A 20,656-nucleotide genomic window follows, 5' to 3' on the forward strand; every position below is an offset into this window, starting at 1 on the left:
GTTAATTATGGTCAATTTAGGAAAAGGTTTTGATTGGTGTCTAAGAGTATATGTTTCTATTAAATGTTAATAGTGTGCCATCAAGGAAGATATTTGCAGAAAACCCTTACCGCTCTGCTCTTTATGTTGTGCTTCTAGAGCTTTTGGAGGTTAAGATTCTTCTTCTTTTATTTTTTTACTTATATATTACCTCTGTCCTTTGGCATTATTATTGACAATGTGTCAAGTATAATTAATGTATTGATAAAAAAGTAAATTGTTTTTTTTAGAGATTAAACATGGTTTTTAATTATCAGGAATGACATTTTATGAAAGGTGAAACTGTTTTTAGTCTCTTTACAAGCAATTTGCTGTTTGTAAATTCTTCACACAAAAGTCGATCTATTTCACCTAATTAATTTATTGTTATACTGAAGTTCGGCACTATGGAAGATGTTAATGATATGCATATTCTATATAATATTGTGTGAATCTTTGATTTTTGACCATTTAGAATAATTACATAATTTGTACTACAATAATTTATTTGACTTGCAGTATGATTAATGAGCTGAACATTATTAAATCTTTTCATGTATCAGTATTTTATACACAATTCATTCTCTTAGTACTTTGGTGTAGTTGTCTGCAGACATTTATGGTTAGAAAGTTCAAACTGCTATTTTTCCAACTTGCTGTGAAAAAAAAACCCTCTTATGTTGTAATTTCACTGGATAATTACATCTTATTATAATGTCTACATTAATACAAGGGTGGGATTCCTGTTGATCAGACTTTTCTGTAATACCTTAAACTGGTGACAGCTATGAACAAACTGGTCAATATCTTTGCTTAGGACCTAGACATAGAGATGCTGTACCTTTTTCTTAGGGCTTGATTAGTTATAACACCTTGCAGTTTGTAACTGAACTGATGCTGTACTAATACTACTTACAGTGGTTTGGCAGAGATGCAACCAACCTCTAGATATAGCAGTGGACTTGCTGCCTCTTGTAACTCATCTTGTATTAACATTCTCTTGCATTATTCTATTCTTGCCTGTTTATTTTTTTTGTTCAATAGTGGATCAGCCACAGATTATTGGACCTCATGCGCGATTTAGAAAACTGGTCCAAATGGGTAACTATGTTCTAATAACATATTTACGCATGATGCCCTGTCTTATATAATTGTGAATTTCTTTCCACGTAAGGTAATTCCTGCACAGAAAGACTGGAAGTTTTGGAAGTTGAAATTAATTTTCTATATTTGTAAGAAAGGCATGCAAGCAAATGGCCTTCAAAGAGATCTTATCATACTGTCCCTTTGATTTTTATACTTATGCTTCTCAACATGCAAGGATTTAAAAAATTCCCCAAAGCAATCTTTGAAATATTAGATAAGGAACAACACAGATCTGTCATATTTGCAGGAATTGCCATACACGGTATATGGTTTTTCATGACTAGTTTATAGTTCTTCTGGGTTATACAGTATGGTTGCTTCAGTCTAAGTGATGGTATACAGTATATTATTGGAGGTGTTGTCCAGAAACTGTTGCATGATACCATGTTGTTGTCAACGTGTTATTTCATTTACTCTTCTTTGGTATTGGTGAAGGTGGTGCTTGTGGGAAGCTTTCTATACTAGCCAAAAACAGAAATGCAAGTTTCATGAATTGTTGTTGTTAAAATATTTCAAATATTGTAAAATATTTTCTTCCTTCCCCAGGAGCATGTTGAGGATAATATAATCTTGTTTTCTATTCTCTATGAAAAAAAAAGCTTTCAGTGAACACAGCTGTAGACAGTTTTGAGCACCAATGAATAATTCATATTCAACAATCTTAGTAAAAGTCCATATATTTTTCTTTAGTAAATCAAAACAGATCTAGTTAAATGGCATTAATCAATTCCTTAATAAGTCACATCAACCATTGCATGATAAGTACAAATAAATAGGAGGGATTTCGTGATAACATATAGCATCCATGCATCACATTGTTTCCTTGAATATCATTATAAAATGGAATGAAGGTGCATTCACGTGCATGTTACATGTGCTCCAAAGGATGAATGTGCCTCGTTGTTTGATACATAGGTGTGCATTATAATTATAATGGGCAGTGACCACTTTTGTTCTCAAAATGATGAGTTTGTGATAAGTGTACCCTTTTGTAATAGTGCATGACCAACTAGTGACCTATAGCCATTGAAATATTGCTTTCATTTGATACTGAGACTGACTTTTATAGTTATCAGGGATGAGATTTTTCCAAATAGCAGCATATGTTTTACTTTTCCCTAAATGACTCATCCCTGAGTCATCATTGTATTATTTCAATGTAGATAAATGGCATGATAGTGGTAGTACTTGCTCTAGGATTTTTCTATATATCTTTGCACAATAATTTTATATACTGAAGAGACAGTATATATGATCATTGCCATTGTGTTTTTATTTATATATATATATATATATATTTTTTTTTTCCTAATAAAACAGCACCTATAAAGGAGGTGTTCCCAAATAAACCTTCTTTTCAGACTTTTGTGTTTTAAGTTTCTTATAATTATTTCATCAGTAATTCAGGGACATTTATTGTAAAGCAATCTTGAACAATATCTTCATCTTGTGAAAGAATGTTTGTGTTAGTTTTGCGAAAGTATGTCATTTCAAGATGCTAAATGTTTTTGTTAAGGTCTCAATACTTTTTGTTAAGGTCAGGATGGGGTTTACATATTTCATTTCTGTGTGTGTGTGGAAGTTCGGGTCCAGGTCAATAAGCTTCAGCAACATTTCAAAGATTATTTAGAGGATTAATTTAATGGGAATTAATTTTGAGTAGTAATAGTTGTTGAAGGTGTTATACAGCTGTGGAAGGCTGCAGTGTAATGCTCTAGCATGGATGTTATTTTTCATGTCAAACCACTTCATTACTTCATGTTTTCCACAGTGTTCATAAGTTTACCCTCAGCTTCTTATGTGTGCAGCTTTATAGCTTTCTCTTGTATCATCAATCCTTATTTATTTATTTATTTATTTATTTATTTATTTATTTATTTATTTATTTATTATGACTGTTTGTTTTAAAATATTTTGACATCAAAATGTTTAATTCAGTAGAGAATTATAGATATACCAATACCCACACATCTTCATTGAAATCCCTTTGATTTTTCAATATATGGATTGTGCATGATATAGATTAGGATGCCTTCTATTAAAATTTTCTGGGTTCTTGGTTTTTGCTTGGCTGTGTGATTTGATTGTATAGTGGGTAATGTGATGGAATGTGTGTGTTCAAGACCACTTAATATGCATGTGTTTGTTCATATTGCAGCTTTGAAACAGACACCGTCAAAGAAGCGTCCATATTCCCGACAGAGGTCTTCTACTACAGAAGGTGAAACTAAACTGCCACTATCTGTGCCTGGTCGACTGAGAACTCAAACATCATTGGATGAGAGAGGTGAGGTATAAAATACTACACTAGACAAATAGAAACTTTTTCTTTGCATGTAGAAAAGAAGGCGGAGTTTAAAAAGATTGTGGGTTTTGTGCAAAAGTGGTTAATTTCAGTAGGAGGTTATGCAGATGTTAGAATGTTTTCTTAGTTGTCAGTATTTGTTTCCACTTGATTTAAAACTGAAATATGGAGTGCCAAACTAACTGATTTGATGAATTTAAAATAGAAGATTTTTTTACTGGATTTTCCAAGAGAAGAAGAGGTAAGATTAAGATTAAGGAAGGCATTGTGTAGAGGGCAAAACAAACTGCCATTTCATAGTTCACAGTATTAGTGCATGTAGAATAGCTGGAGTCTTCTAATGTGTCTTAAGCACCATGATATACTACCCCAGTTTGCAAAATAGATACAAATCATATGCCCTAGTTACTCTTCCAGGTGCCCTGCCCAGAGCAGTGTCCCGGCCACGCCCAGATCTCCTCCCGACTATGTCGACCCCACCCCCGCCATTCTCTGAGGCCATAGCAACAAGGCAGGGCTTTGCAATACAGGCTGACAACAGTGACAATGAGGAGGATGTGTTTGTAGATGATCACGGGTAGGTGGGCCCATGTGCCACAGGGTGTGAATGAAGATGGTTGTGTCGGCAGCTTTTTCAGTTTTTATGCATTTACATTTGTGAAAATAATAACCTGGAATTTGTTCTTAACATAGGGGAGGAAAGAATATTTTTACCCCCTGAACCCTGTTTGGTATGGTTCCATCTGTATTAATTTGTGATATAAATTTTTGCATTTCTCTTGATCTTAATTTTGACTACAGCCATTAGGCATGATTTTTCATATTGTATAATTACGATTAGTAATTTTTCAGTAAGCAAAAAAGAAACAACTTATTTCCCAGATAAATGACTTCCTAGAATAAAAAAAAAAAGATAAAGTCTGCAGGGTATGGTAATTAATTGAACATTACAAATACAATCCATTCCATTATAATTTCATTTCTTCATGATTTATCACTTAAATTACTCTCAAAAATGCATCTTCTGCCATGAAACCAACTCACTTTTCAAAACTTTTAAAATCAACATTTCTGTTAATTGTTAATAAATACTGCTTTTGAAAATATAATGGATTCATTTTGTTTTTCAAATTTAATGAATAAATAACCTAATATATTCAATGTGTTTCAGACATGCCAGCACTTCCAGTCAGCAGGGTGCCAGTATTCCTATGTCAAGTACAGCATTCCAAGGTACACCCAATTCCTACTCTTCTACTACTGCTATACCAGCAGGGGAGCATGCGGGGAGTGATGTGTCCCTAGATGCCCTAGCACGTGTACGGGGCTCGCCCGCGCTTAGTGTATCAGTATCAACACCCACACGTACTGAATTTACAGAGGGCACGCCCTCCTTCACGGCCTCTAGTCCAAGTTGTTCCAGCGATATTTTCTTAGGTAACTATGTCGGTGTGGTGTAAGCAGAGGCCTCATTTGTGGGTAGATGTGGATTATGTGAGCTCCAGCTGCTTCTGGTCTTCAGACTCTGACCCTTTATATTTCAGTATCCTTAGTGTTTCTTTTCCAGCTTGTTATAATACTTGGTCAATTTGGATTGTATTCTGTACGCTATGTGGGTTGGCACGCGTGTTTTCTCACCGAAAGCAGGCACTAAGAGAGTTTTTTCTGTAGTTTTATGCACTCCCCCTTTTGTGGTTCAGCACATTGAAAAGTGCAAATATATTTTGATGCTTGTTGCTGCACCTGTAACTGAAGTAGCCTTGTTAATGGTTTAACACACCAGTGTGCAAATCTGTGTTCAGTTGTGTGATTATTTCAGTATGCTCTAATCATCCATATTACTGTTTGAAAATGCTGCTTCTGTACCTTTTGTTTTATTGTTGTTGACATCAGTGCTTGAGCTTCATGAGTACTTGATCTGCAAGCCCTCTCCTGCTTGCTGTTTTGGTGGTTTCTCAGCATGAAAATATCCTGTCTTTCGTATGAAACTACGTAATGGCCTTGTGTTAAATCAAGAGATTCCCTGATCATATGTGATTCTATTCTAATCTCATCACGATCCTGATGTGGATCTGGTTGTTGCAATAATATGAGTGTATCTCCTGCAATATCTTTGTCTGCTTCTTTGCTTACCTGGCTTGTGTTACTGAGCCAGATGTTGATGTCCCTGCCTGTTGTAGTTTTGTATAGCTACAGAAGGCACATCTCCTTAAGAAGTGTCTTCACAACATTTGATGTTGATTAGAATGGGTAATTTCGATGCAGTTGATGCATATGCAATTTATTAATAAGTTCTGTAAAGTTGTTGATAAAGTTCTTATGTCTTTGCTTGAATACTTGATAATAAATGTGCTGGATAGATAGAAATGTAGTTATTTTAACTTAAGGTTATGCATGGAAGCAGCATGACATGCATGCTTGAAAATTTGAAATGACTACTAACAAGAAATATCACCTTTGTCCTTTTGTGATGAGATTAGATGCTTATTAATCAAAGACAGGGCATTTTATTAGAACTGCATGGATTTAGTTACCAGAAATTGAAAAAAATTCAATGTTATAAGGCATGGACATTAAGTGCACACAGGACTTACCTGGTTACTGTCTCAGTAAAAAGAAAATACTGTATGTGGTTTCAGAGGGAAATGAGCCATCCCAGGCTGTGTCCATTGAGGACATCCACATCAGCACCCCCTATGATGGTGTTCAGGTAGACGATGATGGTCTACCAACCCCCGGTACCTCAGGAACCACGTCTGGTGGTGCTAATGTGGTGATGGAACTGGCAACGGCTGTGGCGTCAACAGCAGTGGTGACCACTACAACTGAGCCTATGGATGAGGCCAAGACGACAGAGGAGACCAAGTCAGCTGACTTCACTACTCACACAGGGAAGACGACAGATTTATCTCAACTCAGTTCGTCAGCTGCGGGAGATGCAGACCAGACAAATGATGGCAATGTGATTGTGGTAAGTTGTGAAACCTTTTATTATGTGTACATTTTTTCACTAGTAAATGCCACATTTTGGTTTTGTATGAAGCACCAAATTATTAACTACCTAATTGGTAACAAATATTTTGCTTTGGAGCTGACTCTGATTACATATTTTTCAATATATTATGCTATGGGTATTTAAAGGCTTCTTTTTGTAGTTAGTTTTGAGATGGCTTCAGCTCAGTCACTGAGGGAGTTATATATTAAACCATCAAGTGTTGATAACTAACTAATAACATGTATCCATGTTGTTGTTATAAATAAAAATGTTTGCTTGTTATAGTCATTAGCTTGCTGTGGAATGAATTGTCCTCTTATTAGTTGCACACATATATATATACATGTATGTCTATATATCATTGTGCATCATCATCTCATATCTCACATTTCTGTAACAAGGCAGTTTATATGATCTGATTTTGTAAAGCATGTGTCGAACTTAGTTCAAACCACATTAACTGTTATCATTTGACCTATCTTGTAGTTGGGTGTTGTTTTGTGGAGTATGTACTTTGTTTTTTTGTTCCTTTTTGTCCTCTTTAGAATTCGGTCCACCATCAAACTACCCTTCCTGCTTCAACTGTGACTTCCGTCCTTGCTCCCCTGCGTAATAGTATCAGTAGAAGTAGCACTAACACTGCAACCATGCCTTCTTTACCTGCTGTGACCTTCAACAATACTTATCATTCCCTGCTTGGAAAACATCCACAGCAAAATGGACCACTCAGCACTGTGAAACCTGGTGCTGGAGATGTAGAAACCGCTAGACATGGAGACTTGCCAAGGTCTTCCATGCCGGGAGGCTTTGGGAGCCACACTGTCAGACGCTCTATGGCTCTCCCTGGAAATGATCAGCTTTATAGACCAGTCATTTTACAGAATTTCTCCACCAGGCTCTAAGTTCTTCTGTTATCATTTTTACTAACTTCTCACTTGTATATGTAAGTGTTGTAACATATTTATTTACTAATCTTATGTGTGTTTTTTTTTTCTGCATTTCTTGTTTTATGATCTGTGGCGCTTAGATAAAGTGCATGCAAGACTATAATTATGCTCAAATAATTCAGAATTGTGTTTTGAATTAAGAATACTCTATTTTGTTGTCAATGAAGGTCTCATTTTTGGTTACCTGCTTGATATCAACTTGTAGAATGACTTGTTAAATGTATAATCATTCAGCACAGGACTCTGCATAAGATGGTTGTCTCCATCAACAAATTTTTAAGAATGACTCCAAATGTATGGAAACCAATTGCTTTTGATGCTATCAGAATCTGAAAAATACTCACATAAAAAATGAGAAGTAGATTATGAAGTTAAAGCAGAGTCCTGCATTGCTTTAAAACCCGCTGGTTATCTACTAGTCTTTTCAAGTTCCTTAGCCTCAATAAGGCTATCTGATTTATTTATATAACCAATATTTTCAAGTTATCTTCATGTGTGACTCTTCTGTAATTTAACACCAATACCTACATGTTTCAAGACACCCCATGCTTAACAACACCAGACCTTCAAAGAGGTAGACTTGTTTTGTTTGATGACACATAATATTATGGTTTTGAATTCTCTAAACAGTAACACTGTATAGATAACCTGCATGTAGTGTATGAAGTTAAAGTTTAATATATATTTTCTCAATATTTATGCATGTGCATGTGCTATTCTCACAATTATTCACTGTTAACTTAAATCAAGAAGAATGGTGTTAAAATTAATATTTGTAAAGAAATGAATGCCAATTTTATTCTGACTCAGATTATACTGTAATTGTGGTATTTCATACCAAAAAAAAAAAAATGTATGTTCAAAGAATTAAAGGACTTCTTTACTGTATTGTTGCACAGAATACAAACTTTTTCACCAACATTTTCTTTTGTTAGTTTTATTTCTGAAGCTTGCTTCTTTTGATTATTATTTTCTAGGGAGAGAAGGTGTAGAGTACTTAGGTGAGGTTTACAAGGTGTATTTCATAGACTACTCTTACGTCTTAGATGCAGGGTTAGAACTTCAACATTAACTGCTAGAATTTGTAACTAACAAACTTTCAGTTCAAACAATACACCAGCATTTCAATGACTTTTGGGTTTTAAAATTTATTAGATTTTTTTAGTAAATGCTGAATTTCTAACCCTGAGATTGAAGAACATAGTACAAAGTCAGTGATTCTAAAGCTGTACACAATCATGCCATTACAGCTGTCTGTTAAGACGGGGTTTGTGTCAAGTTTGGTATAGAGGAGACCGCTTTAGTTCACTGTCCTATAGCTAGCTAGGAGAGATCATTCTGCTGGTGTGAGGTTATTTGTGGATATATACAATCTAGTGTTGCAAAGTGCCCCACCACTTGTGTCCCTACCTGGTGACCCCCCTCCCACTCCACCCATCCCCAACTGCCTGTCACTTACCTTCTTGTGTTTAACATTTGTCAAACAAGATTTTAAATGAAAATCATCTGTGGAAAGGTAAGATTGTTTTTTAATTGTCAATTTTCAAGTCTTATCTGCTTTTGGCAAACCCATCACCAACTACAAGAATAAATGGTTATTTTGAAGTTTTATTTTGGATTGTGCTTTTCTTTTGACTAAGTGCCTTAAAATGGAAATCACATATGTGTGAACCTTGTGCAAAGATGATTATAAAGCTATTGAAGTCAAAAGACAGTTCAGGGTATAAACTGTTAAAAAGTATAATTCATATTTCTCACAAAAAGTTAAGCCTTTCAATGCATAAGCACACACAGACACACACACACACACACACACACACACACTGAGATGTTGCTTTGTACCATTCCTCTTCCACAATATAACAACCACAGGCAGAAGTGTTTGTAGAAAAGGCCATACTCATTGTTGAGAACTCTACATCTGCCCTGTATGAACTGATCTCATTGTTGATTTACTCCAACACAGCAGCAGAATGGTCCTGAGACCAGGATATGTAGTTAGTCTAGAAATATAGTGATTGTTTGGCAACTTTCTGTTTGTTTAACTTTTTTTATTTATACCTTTATACTATGATTTGCAACATTATTTTGCATTTGTGATTTGAAATTTGATTTGAAAACTTATTGTTTTAATGTGTTGAATGTGTTAAGTTTCTACTTAACATCTCTTCCAATGTTTTGTAGCTAAGCCATGTTTTGAGTAAAAATCTAAAAACCTGCTCGTCCCTGTAACTTAGTGACATGCAATATATATATATATATATATATATATATATATATATATATATTGATATATATTGTTGGAATTATACTAAGAATTGCAAAAACTTACAATCTGAAGAGCAATATAGTACTTATGAATTGCAAATCATTTGATATCAGAAAAATTGCAAGTTGTCAGAAAAACAACATGAAATATGATGTGAAGGTGAGGAAAGTGTTGTTTCACTGATCACTATTTTCAATAAACAGAAAACCTTATACCACTCATATTCTCCTCAACAATATTAGGATGTGTTGATTCCATATGCTTTAAGTATAGCTATGGAAGCCAAACAACATCAAATTATTATACTTCTCAATTTTTTTAAAGGAATTCTCTTTACATATGAATTCAATATACAAAAAGTTTTTAACACACATCTGACACAAACATCATGCAAGCACTGATGTGAAATTATTTCTTTGCATCACAGATGTTTTGGGGATGTTTGTATTTCTGTTTATAAAATCAAAAAACAGATAGCTTAAAAGTGGCAGATTTTATCAGTGCTTGTAATTTTTTTCATAAGATCAAAACATTTACCCGTTTCTTCATTTTAGACTTATCTGTAGAAGATGGTGCCACAGCAGATTCCAGGAGGGCACTGGAACCCAACAGAAAACGTTTTCAGTCCGTGGGAGACATCACCCAGTCGTCACTACAAGAATTCCATGGAAGTTGTCACAGATTTGGAACTACTAGACACAAACATGCAAAGTACTGACATCTGTAGGGAATAATTTCTTGTTGAAATCCTTAGAAAGAGATGCTGATTGTTACTCTAGACTTTTCTCAGTAACGTATACTGGGTGAGGATCTGTACTTCTTACAGAAGGCTATATAAAAGATAATACAGAAAGGTATTTTGATATATTTGGAACAAATAGGAATCATTCTGTGTATATAATATAAGGAAGAGAAGAAATTAAGAGTAACCAGACATCTGCATGCAATGGTATTCCCGAGAATTTTCTCAGAAAAAAGATGGGGGATGTTTTTTGCATGTAGGACATATCTAATGTGGCTATGATTCTTTCAAGCTGAAGCATGTTCAGTTAAGATATTGTCTATGTTTACAAGTCTAGCATGCTAACAGAAATTATACTCTTTAGAGCACAGTTCCAGTCACTGGTGCCAATGGACTTTTCCAAAGTGTACGCACAAATTTTGTCTGTCACAAAATTAGTACACCGAAGACCTATTTTAGGTGAAAGCCATTCGCGTTTCTAACATTCGTGTCTGAATATGCAAATGAATTATGTGAAAAAACTACACACGGTGCATAAGGAATACACCTGTAGGTACCTTTGTAATGTCTTATTGTACCTCACAAACATGCTTGCACATGTGTTTTGGTGAGGTGGTCAAATAGTGATGTATCCTGTATATTTTCTGTGTGGCATGTGTCTGTGTGTTACTGAATCCATAGATGTGACTGAATAGGCCATTCTTTCATGAGGAGATTGGTTTTCATCACTGGAGCCATATGGAGATCTAGTCTTGCACTTTTTGGAGGTCAGGAATCCATGTTGTATACAGAACACAGAGAAAGCATTTTGATTTTGCAGGATAATGGTGAGGAACACGTAAAATGGTGGCAACAGTTCACATTGGGAGAAATTTCACGTAGAAAGATTGTCATATTTATGCACCAGTCTGTGTGGGACTGACTACAGACTTTAGATTGTCTCTGTGAAGACTTGGACCTGACCAGAGCATTGTGATCAAATTAAATGTTTCATTTCAAATAGAATTCACTGTCAGTCCTTGTGCAACTCCTAACGTGCATGCATTTCTTGCAAAAGGATAAGGAAGGCAGTGTTTTAGCAATTTGCTATTTGTGTAAAGCAGGCGATGCTTGGATAGTGATTTGTAACAGCGTATTTAGTTAATATGTTCTTAATTTGTCCCTGTATTTATAGCTGTAACTCTCAGATGACCTTGATACTCAAGATTCATTTATGAATAAATACTTCATCTCCAAAAGAAGGTGGGGTCTTTCTCCATTTAAAAACATTTTGTAGTGCCTATGTAGATTTTTTTGTGTAATAAACCTAGTCTGTGATTTAGATATTGCGTAGTTTTAGATTTAACAAGTAGATTGGACACCTTCATTTTATTTTTGGAAGGAAATTAGTTAAGAATTGTCTTCAAAGAAAGTGCTGAGGTGCACATGATATCTTTCCTTCAATTTCATGATTTTTTTCCTCATTCTCAAGCATTTAATTGGTCTTTTTGTGTTATGTCAATTTTTTAATAGCTTTAGGTATTAGATTGAGCTGGAATAAAGACAAAAGCACAAATTAAAAGAAATGATTATTGATTTAGTAAAAAAAAAAAAAGTCAATTACATGTATACTGATAATGTCAATATGTCAGTTGAAACCAAGAGTTAAGAAGTTGACAATATTATTCTATATGTATTATATTAACATTAGTGACTCTTTTTTTATCCAGTATTACAATGATAAACGGTGAAGTTTTGGATAACAAAACCAACACGCTTCTTGAGCCAAAGAACAAATACCTATTATAGTTGAAAATCCAGGACAAGAATTTAGAAAAGTTGGTAGCGTTTTAGGTGGTGCTATTTGACATGTGCTAACGGACAGATTGCAAACTTGCTATCAACCTTGGTGATAATAATGAATGATAAATGAATGTCCAGGTCATTTGGGTTTATATCAGTCAAATATATATATATATATTCAGATGTTGTAATTGTGCTCTGTGTTGAATTTGTTTTAATGTGTGTTAATAGTTATACAGCGCACTTGTTATGTTCCTTGATTACGTACATTTTGAAAATTGTCCTTGTGTGGAACATAATTCATACCACGTGTTAAGTCATTAGGAGATATTTCGTTTGACTGTACATATTTATAACAGGGATAAGGGATACGTTTAATATAATGTAAATTATTTCTTAGCTAACTTATTATTATCATTATTACTTGAGGACTACAGCTTCTGTATATAGCTGCAGTAATTGTTGTATTGTGCCTTGAAAACTGGGCTGATCTGTATACTCTGTACAAAAGTGTTGGAATTGCATATTAAAATATGATTTGAAGAAAAGTTGTCATGGTTGTTGTTTATATTCAAAATTGTTATAATAATTTAATCAAGAGAAAGCCCCCCCCCCCCCCCCCCCCCCCCCCACTGAATATAACGCAAATGTTTGCGTCCATCTATGTTGCCTTCTTTTCGTTCAAATAACTATGACCCATCGCTTATTTTGCGTCTTCGAATCTAAAACCATACATTCCGTATCAAAGATGCACAGTGTAAGATTTTTTATTTTTGTTTTTGTTTTGTTTTTTGGTTGGAAGCTCGAACTTAACATATTTGCCGATGGTAGGCGGTATTTTTCGCCGTTTAACCAACCTTTGATCCTCCCTTCCAGACACTCCCCATAACTCTGTAGCAACGTCCCAACTCTGCTTAAGCGCCTTGCATAGTATTTCAAATATCGTCATCCCCTCGGGCCTAATGCTCGCACTGACCCTTGTAGTTTAGGAGGAGGTGACAAATTTATAATTACCTTTTGCGACATAAAATTATGGCAAAATATGATCAGGAAGTGTCACTTGTCCTCAAATAACTTCATCAAGAAGTGGTTTAAGTCCTGGGCGTGTGTTAAAACTGCGTTTATACCTTGCCACTCTGATGGTAAGTATAAATTTGTCTTCACTAATGTCATCGGTCAAGTGAATTCAAGGTACCTTACTAAGGCTCTTTTGACGCAATAAAGTTGAATAATAGATCTGGATAAAAGACGCCCGTGTCAAAATTAAATTAATTAAGATTTATTAATCCCATTAAATCACAGGCTTGGCTTGGAGGACGCCATCTCTGATTTATATAGCGCTTTCTTACGATTTTCGACATTTATTCCAGCCCAAATCGTCTAAAAAAGGACTTCATTTTCTTTAACTAGATCGGTCCGTGTTGACCGCTTAAATTTTGATAAATCTGTACGCCTTGTTTGACCAAATATGATTTATCGATTAAAACCACAGTAGAATACCATACCTGTCACTAACTCCAAAGGACAATTATATCGGGCCTTTTACTCGTTGGTGCCATTTGTGTAAGAGAAATTCAACGTCTGACCAAAGGGGCAGTTTGTAGACCACTTCAGACATTGTTTAAAAATCCATATGCTTAAAAAATCAGTCGCCCACTTCTTTTCTTGTGCAGGCGGTGTTGTAAATTTGAAGTCCCACAAAAAGTGCAATATGAAGTCCCTCGAGAGCGCAACAATCACACTCCTCGAAATTACCACTCCCAACACGAAAGTGTGGAACAAGCATCCTTCATTAGATGAATGTTGTAGCCTGGCAACCTAACATAGCCGGGCGGCTTCCAGAGATATCAATAATTTAACCGTGAACAAATAACTATTTACGTGACAAAAGGTAAGGTGTTGTCATTACTTGTCAGCTTAGGACGATTCCTGTAATTACATGCATATTGACACACATGGTCATACTTATGAACAGGTGCACAGCGATCCAACGGGTTGTCAAAAAGTATGGTAAGTTTCCTATGTTGCAGTAAGTGTAAAAAAACTACTCTGATGATTTTTTCTATAAAGATGTATCTGGCTTAAAGTCGTTAAAATATTTATTTGTTTTCATCAGTACAGACATTGCGATAATTGGTCTTGTGATCCATGGAAATAGAAAGGGTGGGCGACACATTCAAGTGTTTCCTGAAAGGGATAACAGCAACTTAATGTTTAAAGCAGTTATGCTTACTTTTCAACACGTCTTTGATCAAACTGGGGAGAAAAATTGATTATTTAAGTCAACACAAGCTGTTTTCTTTTATGCGTATCATTATGTAAATCAAACGGAAACCTTAAACCCTCAATGTATCAAGGGGATCCGAAAACGGCGCCACCTTAAGCATTTCAGACTTCTTTAATTTGACGTATAAGTAAGACATTAAGACACATATAATATATACTTCAAGTTTAAAATAAGGCGTTATAGGATATTTAGGCAGTTGTCCGCACTTGTTCATTTTTATGTCTTATTTACAGGATTTCTGCAGTCGGCTGGCCGTCGTGGTCATCTTCCATGTTCTGTACCTCGTTTCGCAAACCCAAGTTGACGGTACATCTGATTATGGAATTCTAAGTCTTCAGCAGATTCTACCATGTAAGTTATCGTCTAAGTGCTGTTTTCATAGCAAACGGTCAAGTGATACCCCCCTCCCTACAACATTCAATCAAATTGTTACGTGCAAGTACGATACCCTTCTCCTGCTAATTAGAACATTATCCTTTTTCCTCTTCTTCTCCTGCTTCATCTCTCTCTCTATAGATTTTTCTCTCTCTCTCGTTCTGGCAGTCGAACTAGGCCAACACACTACTCTGGAATGTGCAGTTGCCGTGGCGACTGAATAGTAAATGAAAATAGTAATGAAAAAACTATTTGTTGCATTCACACGTGTGTTAGATGGCATGTAATGATTATCACCATTTATTTTCCCGTGTTTTTGCACACCTGAGACTAGTTATCTGTGGCATTGATGTAGATGGACAATAGGTGAAACCGCCACCATCTAATTAAACACCAATGCTTTGAATGTGAAAAACGCATAAAACGATGCATAAATAAATCACACTTTGAGACACCACGGAAATTTGTGTGGTGTGTATGTGTGTGTACTAATGCTACAGTAGTACATATTTCAAGCCAGTCTAATCAGAATACTGTTCACAATTTACCACAATGAATAAGACATCAAACCAGGGTTAATGGTGTAAGGGACTCAAAAGTTAACTGCCATAATTTGGTCGCAATGCTGGCATTTGTACGACATCATAAAACCTGACTGTCTTTTCTATACTGAATCATTCGAGATATTAAATAGATAAATAAATAAATGAGTATATGTTTTGCGTCAAATTCATTCGACAGGAAACTGCAATACTATTTTCATTGTAAATAAAAAGTGTAGCTGTGCTATTTAGCCCGATATATTTTAAAAAAATCGTCAAAGATAGGATTTCTGGATGTCTTCTGCTCCATAGTTTTAATTGTAAATCAGATAGACTCTCTTCCATGGATAATGATATGAAAATGACAGTGTAAAAATTAATCTACGTCTACTGGCTTATGTCATCTTTCCAACAGCCTTTGAATAATTACACTGACATTTGGATTGGTATCAACATAAAGGGAACACAGACATTAAATAAATGCCTCTGTTAAAGATTTATTCGGTAAAGCACCCGCTAGGTAGAGTTAGTCAGCAAAATTTAAAATTAAATGTGATAAATATTCGAAGCATGAATAATTTCCCAGCAACAGTTTTTAGGCCTTCTAAAATGTCACTGATCAGTAGTAGATACATGTACAGTATGATATCGTCAAAACTGATGCAGCAAAATTATTCTACGTCATTGTTGGACATTTATCCTTTTAGTAAACATCGATACTCTAGATGAAGTGTATAAACCCTTTGACGATAGATATAAGAGGATATGCTTCGTCGATCGAGCCTCTTTCACACGGCCTGGCCGCGGGAGATATAAACCCAGTTTTCTGACCGGAATTCTATGTACACATCTGGTGTACGCATTTGCTACCATCAGCATTGAAAATGGAGAAATTGTGCCTTTTAACGAAAATGTCGCAGAAGAAGAAGGTAAGTGAAATGATATTGTCATATTATACGTGAATCACATCAATAGGCACTAATGAGTCATTTATTACGGAAGAGAATACAAATTAGTTGCATCAAAATCTCACATGGAATGTATAGAGTACTAGTGTGTTGTTTAGGGGAGACCGGGGCTAGTTAGACTCCGGGGTAAGTTGCCCCCCCCCCCTCCCCCATCAAGTCTCTTTAATAAATTACTTTAAGATGCTAAATTATTTCATTTGGACTCACTGCCGACGCTTTCTTAGCGCTGTTGGATACGGCCACTTTATAAAATGATGTGATCATTTCTTTTACCCCATAGTTACTTTGTCAGTAATTGATGGGGGGCCAACTTACCCCTGGGTCCAACTAGCCCCGGTCTCCCCTAATGTTTGGCAGTTATGATGAATCCGATCACTTATTACTGGTGCATTTTTACTAAGGCTTAACATACGTGCCTATTGTTATACTCTTCAGGGTTTTACCGCCAACTGGTAGATTTAAAGAGGTACACCCCCAGACTGAAAGTGATGATATCAATAGGAGGTTGGGCAGTGGGCTCCCTCCCTTTCCACATGATGGCTTCCGACCAAAACAAGATACTCCACTTCACCAGAAGTGTGGGCGGATTCCTAAACAAGTATGGCTTTGATGGTGTGGACATCAACTGGTGCTATCCTGGGAGTTTGGGCAGCCCCTACACTGACAGGCTCAAATACATTGAACTGATGTCGGTGAGATTATTTTCTATCCCTTCTCTCCTTCATTTTGGACTGATTCTTTAGTTTGATGGAAGGCAATGTCGATCAAAAATTATTTCTTATTTAGAAAGTGTGGGTTTGGCAATTGTATTTTCTGACAACGTTTGGAGGGACTACTTATTTTTGAATCCTTAAAATTGGAGTCTTTAATTTGTTCACTTATAAAACATTAATTTTTATATAAAAAAAAACTAGCATGAATAATACACACACGAAAGAAGGCATAAATACCGCGACAGGAATGTATTGTTGAATTGTGCATATACGGTATATCCAAGATTGACAGGTAATCTTCATTGTGGGGTTAAATTTACTAGCAAAAATACTATTGCACTTTCCTTATGGTGTTATATATAATACATGTAACAAAGCTGGCTTTTAGTATACTCAACAAATGCTGAATTATCGAACAAATTATTCTGTTTGTATGTATGTATTATCATACTTAAGGCACTGTACATTAACTTCTGGGCCAATGAAGCTATGGGGAACGAGAAACGCATTCTAAGTGCCACGGTGCCAGCCGGCAGGTGGATCATTGACAGAGGTTTTGACATTGAGGCCTTGCGAAAGTAAGTGTGTTCTAAAAGTGTCGTGTAATAATATTGTTGAAACAGTATAAGATTCTTCTTCTGCTCATTTTTAAAGTACTGTATATCTGTGGTCTTTTTATTTATGAAAAAGACCTGTTTGTCATCAATATGGCATTTGTAAGTGTATTCTTTCTAGCTGGGTAGATTTTATCAATATCATGGCGTATGACTACCATGGGAGCTGGGAGTATTCACCTACTGGAATTCACAACGCCCTTAACCCCAGAACTAAGGACCCGGCCCAAGAATTCAATGCGGTAAGTTTATTTACAATGGTTATTGTCCTCAGACTCATCAGTAGCATTTCATTAATTTTGAACTCTCATTTCCAAATAAGTACATTGATATATATGTAGGTTTTTCTTTTTGTAGCTAAAGCTGTCTTCAAAAATTTTATACCATACGCTGCACAAACGTGCATTCAGATGAGATATACATGTATTTTCTTATATAGAAATGGACTGTTGAATACTACATCAAAAATGGCTTCGACCCGGTAAACATCAATCTGGGCATGCCTCTATATGGGCGTACTTTTCACTTGGCCAATGACTTTCAATTTGGCGTGGGAGCACCCTCTACCGGAGCGGGGCCAAAATTCGGTCCGTACAGCCGAGCATCCGGTATGCTGGGATTTAATGAGGTAAGCGGTCTGGATGCGACTTAGGCTTTATGATCACGGTCTGTGCCCTGAATATCCCGCGGCGTAATTACTGGCAGCGCGAGCCAGTTACTATAAGTACTATAAGTATACTATAAGTATACTATAAGTAACTGGCTCGCGCTGCCAGTAATTACGCGGCGGGATATTCAGGGCACAGACCGTGATCATAAGTTAGCGCGAATAGAAAATAGATTTTTAGAAAATAGACATTCCATGTGAACGAAGCCTTAATTTGCCATTTTAATTTCTCAATTTTTTTATTTTCAAATCTTAATCAATTGCAGTACTGATTTCTTAAATTGCAAGGCTAATTGAGATTTTAAAAATAAATTAAATGTAAATGAAATTAAAACAACCAAGATTGTACAAAAAAAAAAAAAAAATGAAATTAACTGCTATTCAAAAAGATCTTTAATCTGCTCCTATGTTCAGATTTGCCCCATGCTACTAGAGGAGACGGGTTACACGTTAATTTGGCACGAGGAGCACCAGGTTCCTTACTTCTATAACCGCCAGACTGGGGAGTGGGTCAGCTTCGAGTGCCCGATCAGTTCAGCACGCAAGGTAAATACGCATGTAAATGGCGGTATGTTATACAGTATAGTCCTTCTTTCATTGGATAGATGCGAGATGATGTTCATTTCGATTGATAGAAGTTGTCTGTAATAAACTTCATGTTCAAACTGTATAAAATTTCCATGCTGTATCTTAACTCCTCTAACAGAGGAACGCTGCGAGTGGAAGGTAGCCTATAAGAAATCAAATTTAAGTCGTTATTTTCAAGTTGATGCATTTTGGTTGGATGCATTGTATCTAAAATGTCTGTCTAAAACGTTCGTAAATCGTTTATATTCATAAATGTTTTAGACCGATTCTGTTTAATGGCACACCATTCGAATTATCATGACTGGTACTTGCAGGCACTCTACGTCGAAGAGCGGGGTCTCGGAGGTTTGATGTTCTTTTCCATAGATTCCGGTGATTTCGATGGTACTTTCTGCAATTTTGGAATACAGCCGATTGTGGTATCCACTATCATCATATCGTACTATAACAAATCAATGGCGTTCATTGAACATTTGTACAATTTTACAAGACACAGCAGCTACGACGAAACAGACGACTTAAGACCACCTTGTGACTTCAGTGATCATGGATGTGAGTACTTGCATAATGCCCAGCACCTTATTGAATTGTTTCTTTGAACATGAACATATAGTTGTAAAATGAACAAAACACATCATCGCAAATACATAATGGCCTTTTATCGCTTAACTGTCCGTTTTTACTGTTTGAACATACATCCATTAAATTTTTACTTCATTTTTCAGTTACATGTTCTCCGGACCCCAATGGTATTTACCCACATCCCTGCCCGTACCAGTGTGACAAGTGGATTCACTGTTCTCATAATATCCCGTATATAAAGGACTGTCCCCTTGGGCAGTACTTCATCAACGAAACCCGGCGATGTGACTGGCCTTGGTTGACGCAGTGTCCCCGAAGTTTTACCTAACCCGATGGAAAACTTCTCATATAAAACTTCTCAGGATATTCAGACCACGATCAGAGAGCTCTGAATGGCGTAGACTTGGGAAACAATGATAATAGTGAAGCCTTGTATCACACTATTTAACATATCAGTCATGGTATTTTAACGTACATGATTTCTCAACTCCTTTCTTGCTTTAAGGGGAACGTCGCTTTTTGGGGCCTAACTATGAATAATCTGACCAAACTGCTAATCGGTTGCAATCATTTTTAGCGAATATTGATCATTTTAGGGGTTAACGAGAGAATACGGGTTATCAACCGGATATGGAAGTCACTGCTAGTGCAGATCGGGGTGTAATGTAATGCGTAATTCATATAACATCAATGACGCAAATATCCAGTTGATAGCCCCACCGCCCCTCTAGTTAATTTTTTTAATGATTTACAAGACCAGAAAACGAACGTAAATGATTACAGAATTAATATTTTATTCAGAAAGTGACTAAGGCAGCAAATGCTCAGCAAAAGTAGTCAGTGTTGACTGTGAGGAGAAGCTTCTTGGGATAACAAGAACCTTACGTTATAGGCTTACCCTGTAATTGCAATTATATGTATGAAGTCTAGGTCTACGCCATTTCAATGGATCTACCTGAAACCAAATGTGCAAACACCGAGGAGACAATGTCACGCAAAAATCTTTTTTGGAATAAGGGTATAATAAAAGACTCGACATTCCACAGGGCTAGTCTTAATTGCTCTTCGAGGGGCTATTTATGTTTATCACAGGGTAGGCGCAGTACAAATTATATT

General features: G+C 36.0%; 2 protein-coding genes across 4 annotated transcripts in view; both read left to right on the forward strand.

The window, feature by feature from the left end:
• The window catches only part of LOC106152776 (phosphatidylinositol 4-phosphate 5-kinase type-1 alpha), a 26,281-nt gene extending 13,526 nt beyond the window's left edge, over positions 1–12,755 (forward strand). Inside the window, exons 14-20 of one of the 3 annotated variants that reach the window (XM_087007016.1) lie at positions 3,323–3,451; positions 3,887–4,046; positions 4,641–4,702; positions 6,109–6,440; positions 7,010–7,407; positions 8,389–8,412; positions 10,235–12,755. In XM_087007016.1, the coding sequence (XP_086863142.1) occupies positions 3,323–3,451; positions 3,887–4,046; positions 4,641–4,702; positions 6,109–6,440; positions 7,010–7,366 (1,040 nt within the window). In that variant the 3' untranslated portion in view covers positions 7,367–7,407; positions 8,389–8,412; positions 10,235–12,755. The remainder of the gene's footprint in view (positions 1–3,322; positions 3,452–3,886; positions 4,047–4,640; positions 4,703–6,108; positions 6,441–7,009; positions 7,408–8,388; positions 8,413–10,234) is intronic. The other 2 variants (XM_087007017.1, XM_087007018.1) reach the window with 2 other exon arrangements.
• Positions 12,756–14,096: 1,341 nt separating this feature from the next.
• On the forward strand, positions 14,097–20,581 carry LOC106152764 (chitinase-3-like protein 1). The gene is made up of 10 exons (XM_013526483.2): positions 14,097–14,214; positions 14,725–14,842; positions 16,116–16,337; positions 16,812–17,068; positions 17,546–17,667; positions 17,825–17,945; positions 18,143–18,331; positions 18,785–18,916; positions 19,273–19,510; positions 19,684–20,581. Exons 1-10 carry the CDS (start codon positions 14,212–14,214, stop codon positions 19,866–19,868), a joined length of 1,587 nt encoding a protein of 528 aa, XP_013381937.2. The 5' UTR covers positions 14,097–14,211; the 3' UTR covers positions 19,869–20,581.
• The last annotated feature ends 75 nt before the right edge of the window (positions 20,582–20,656 follow it).

This window comes from Lingula anatina, chromosome 2, assembly GCF_051362555.1.
Source record: "Lingula anatina isolate TDL-2025a chromosome 2, LinAna3.0, whole genome shotgun sequence".
In the NCBI taxonomy this organism is placed as follows: domain Eukaryota; kingdom Metazoa; phylum Brachiopoda; class Lingulata; order Lingulida; family Lingulidae; genus Lingula; species Lingula anatina.

What these genes read in the sequence shown, in the direction of transcription:
- LOC106152764 (XM_013526483.2), top strand. An exon ending in AAATGTCGCAGAAGAAGAAG is followed by an intron (nt 16,338 to 16,811) that starts GTAAGTGAAATG and finishes TATACTCTTCAG; the next exon opens with GGTTTTACCGCCAACTGGTA. An exon ending in GACATTGAGGCCTTGCGAAA is followed by an intron (nt 17,668 to 17,824) that starts GTAAGTGTGTTC and finishes TATTCTTTCTAG; the next exon opens with CTGGGTAGATTTTATCAATA.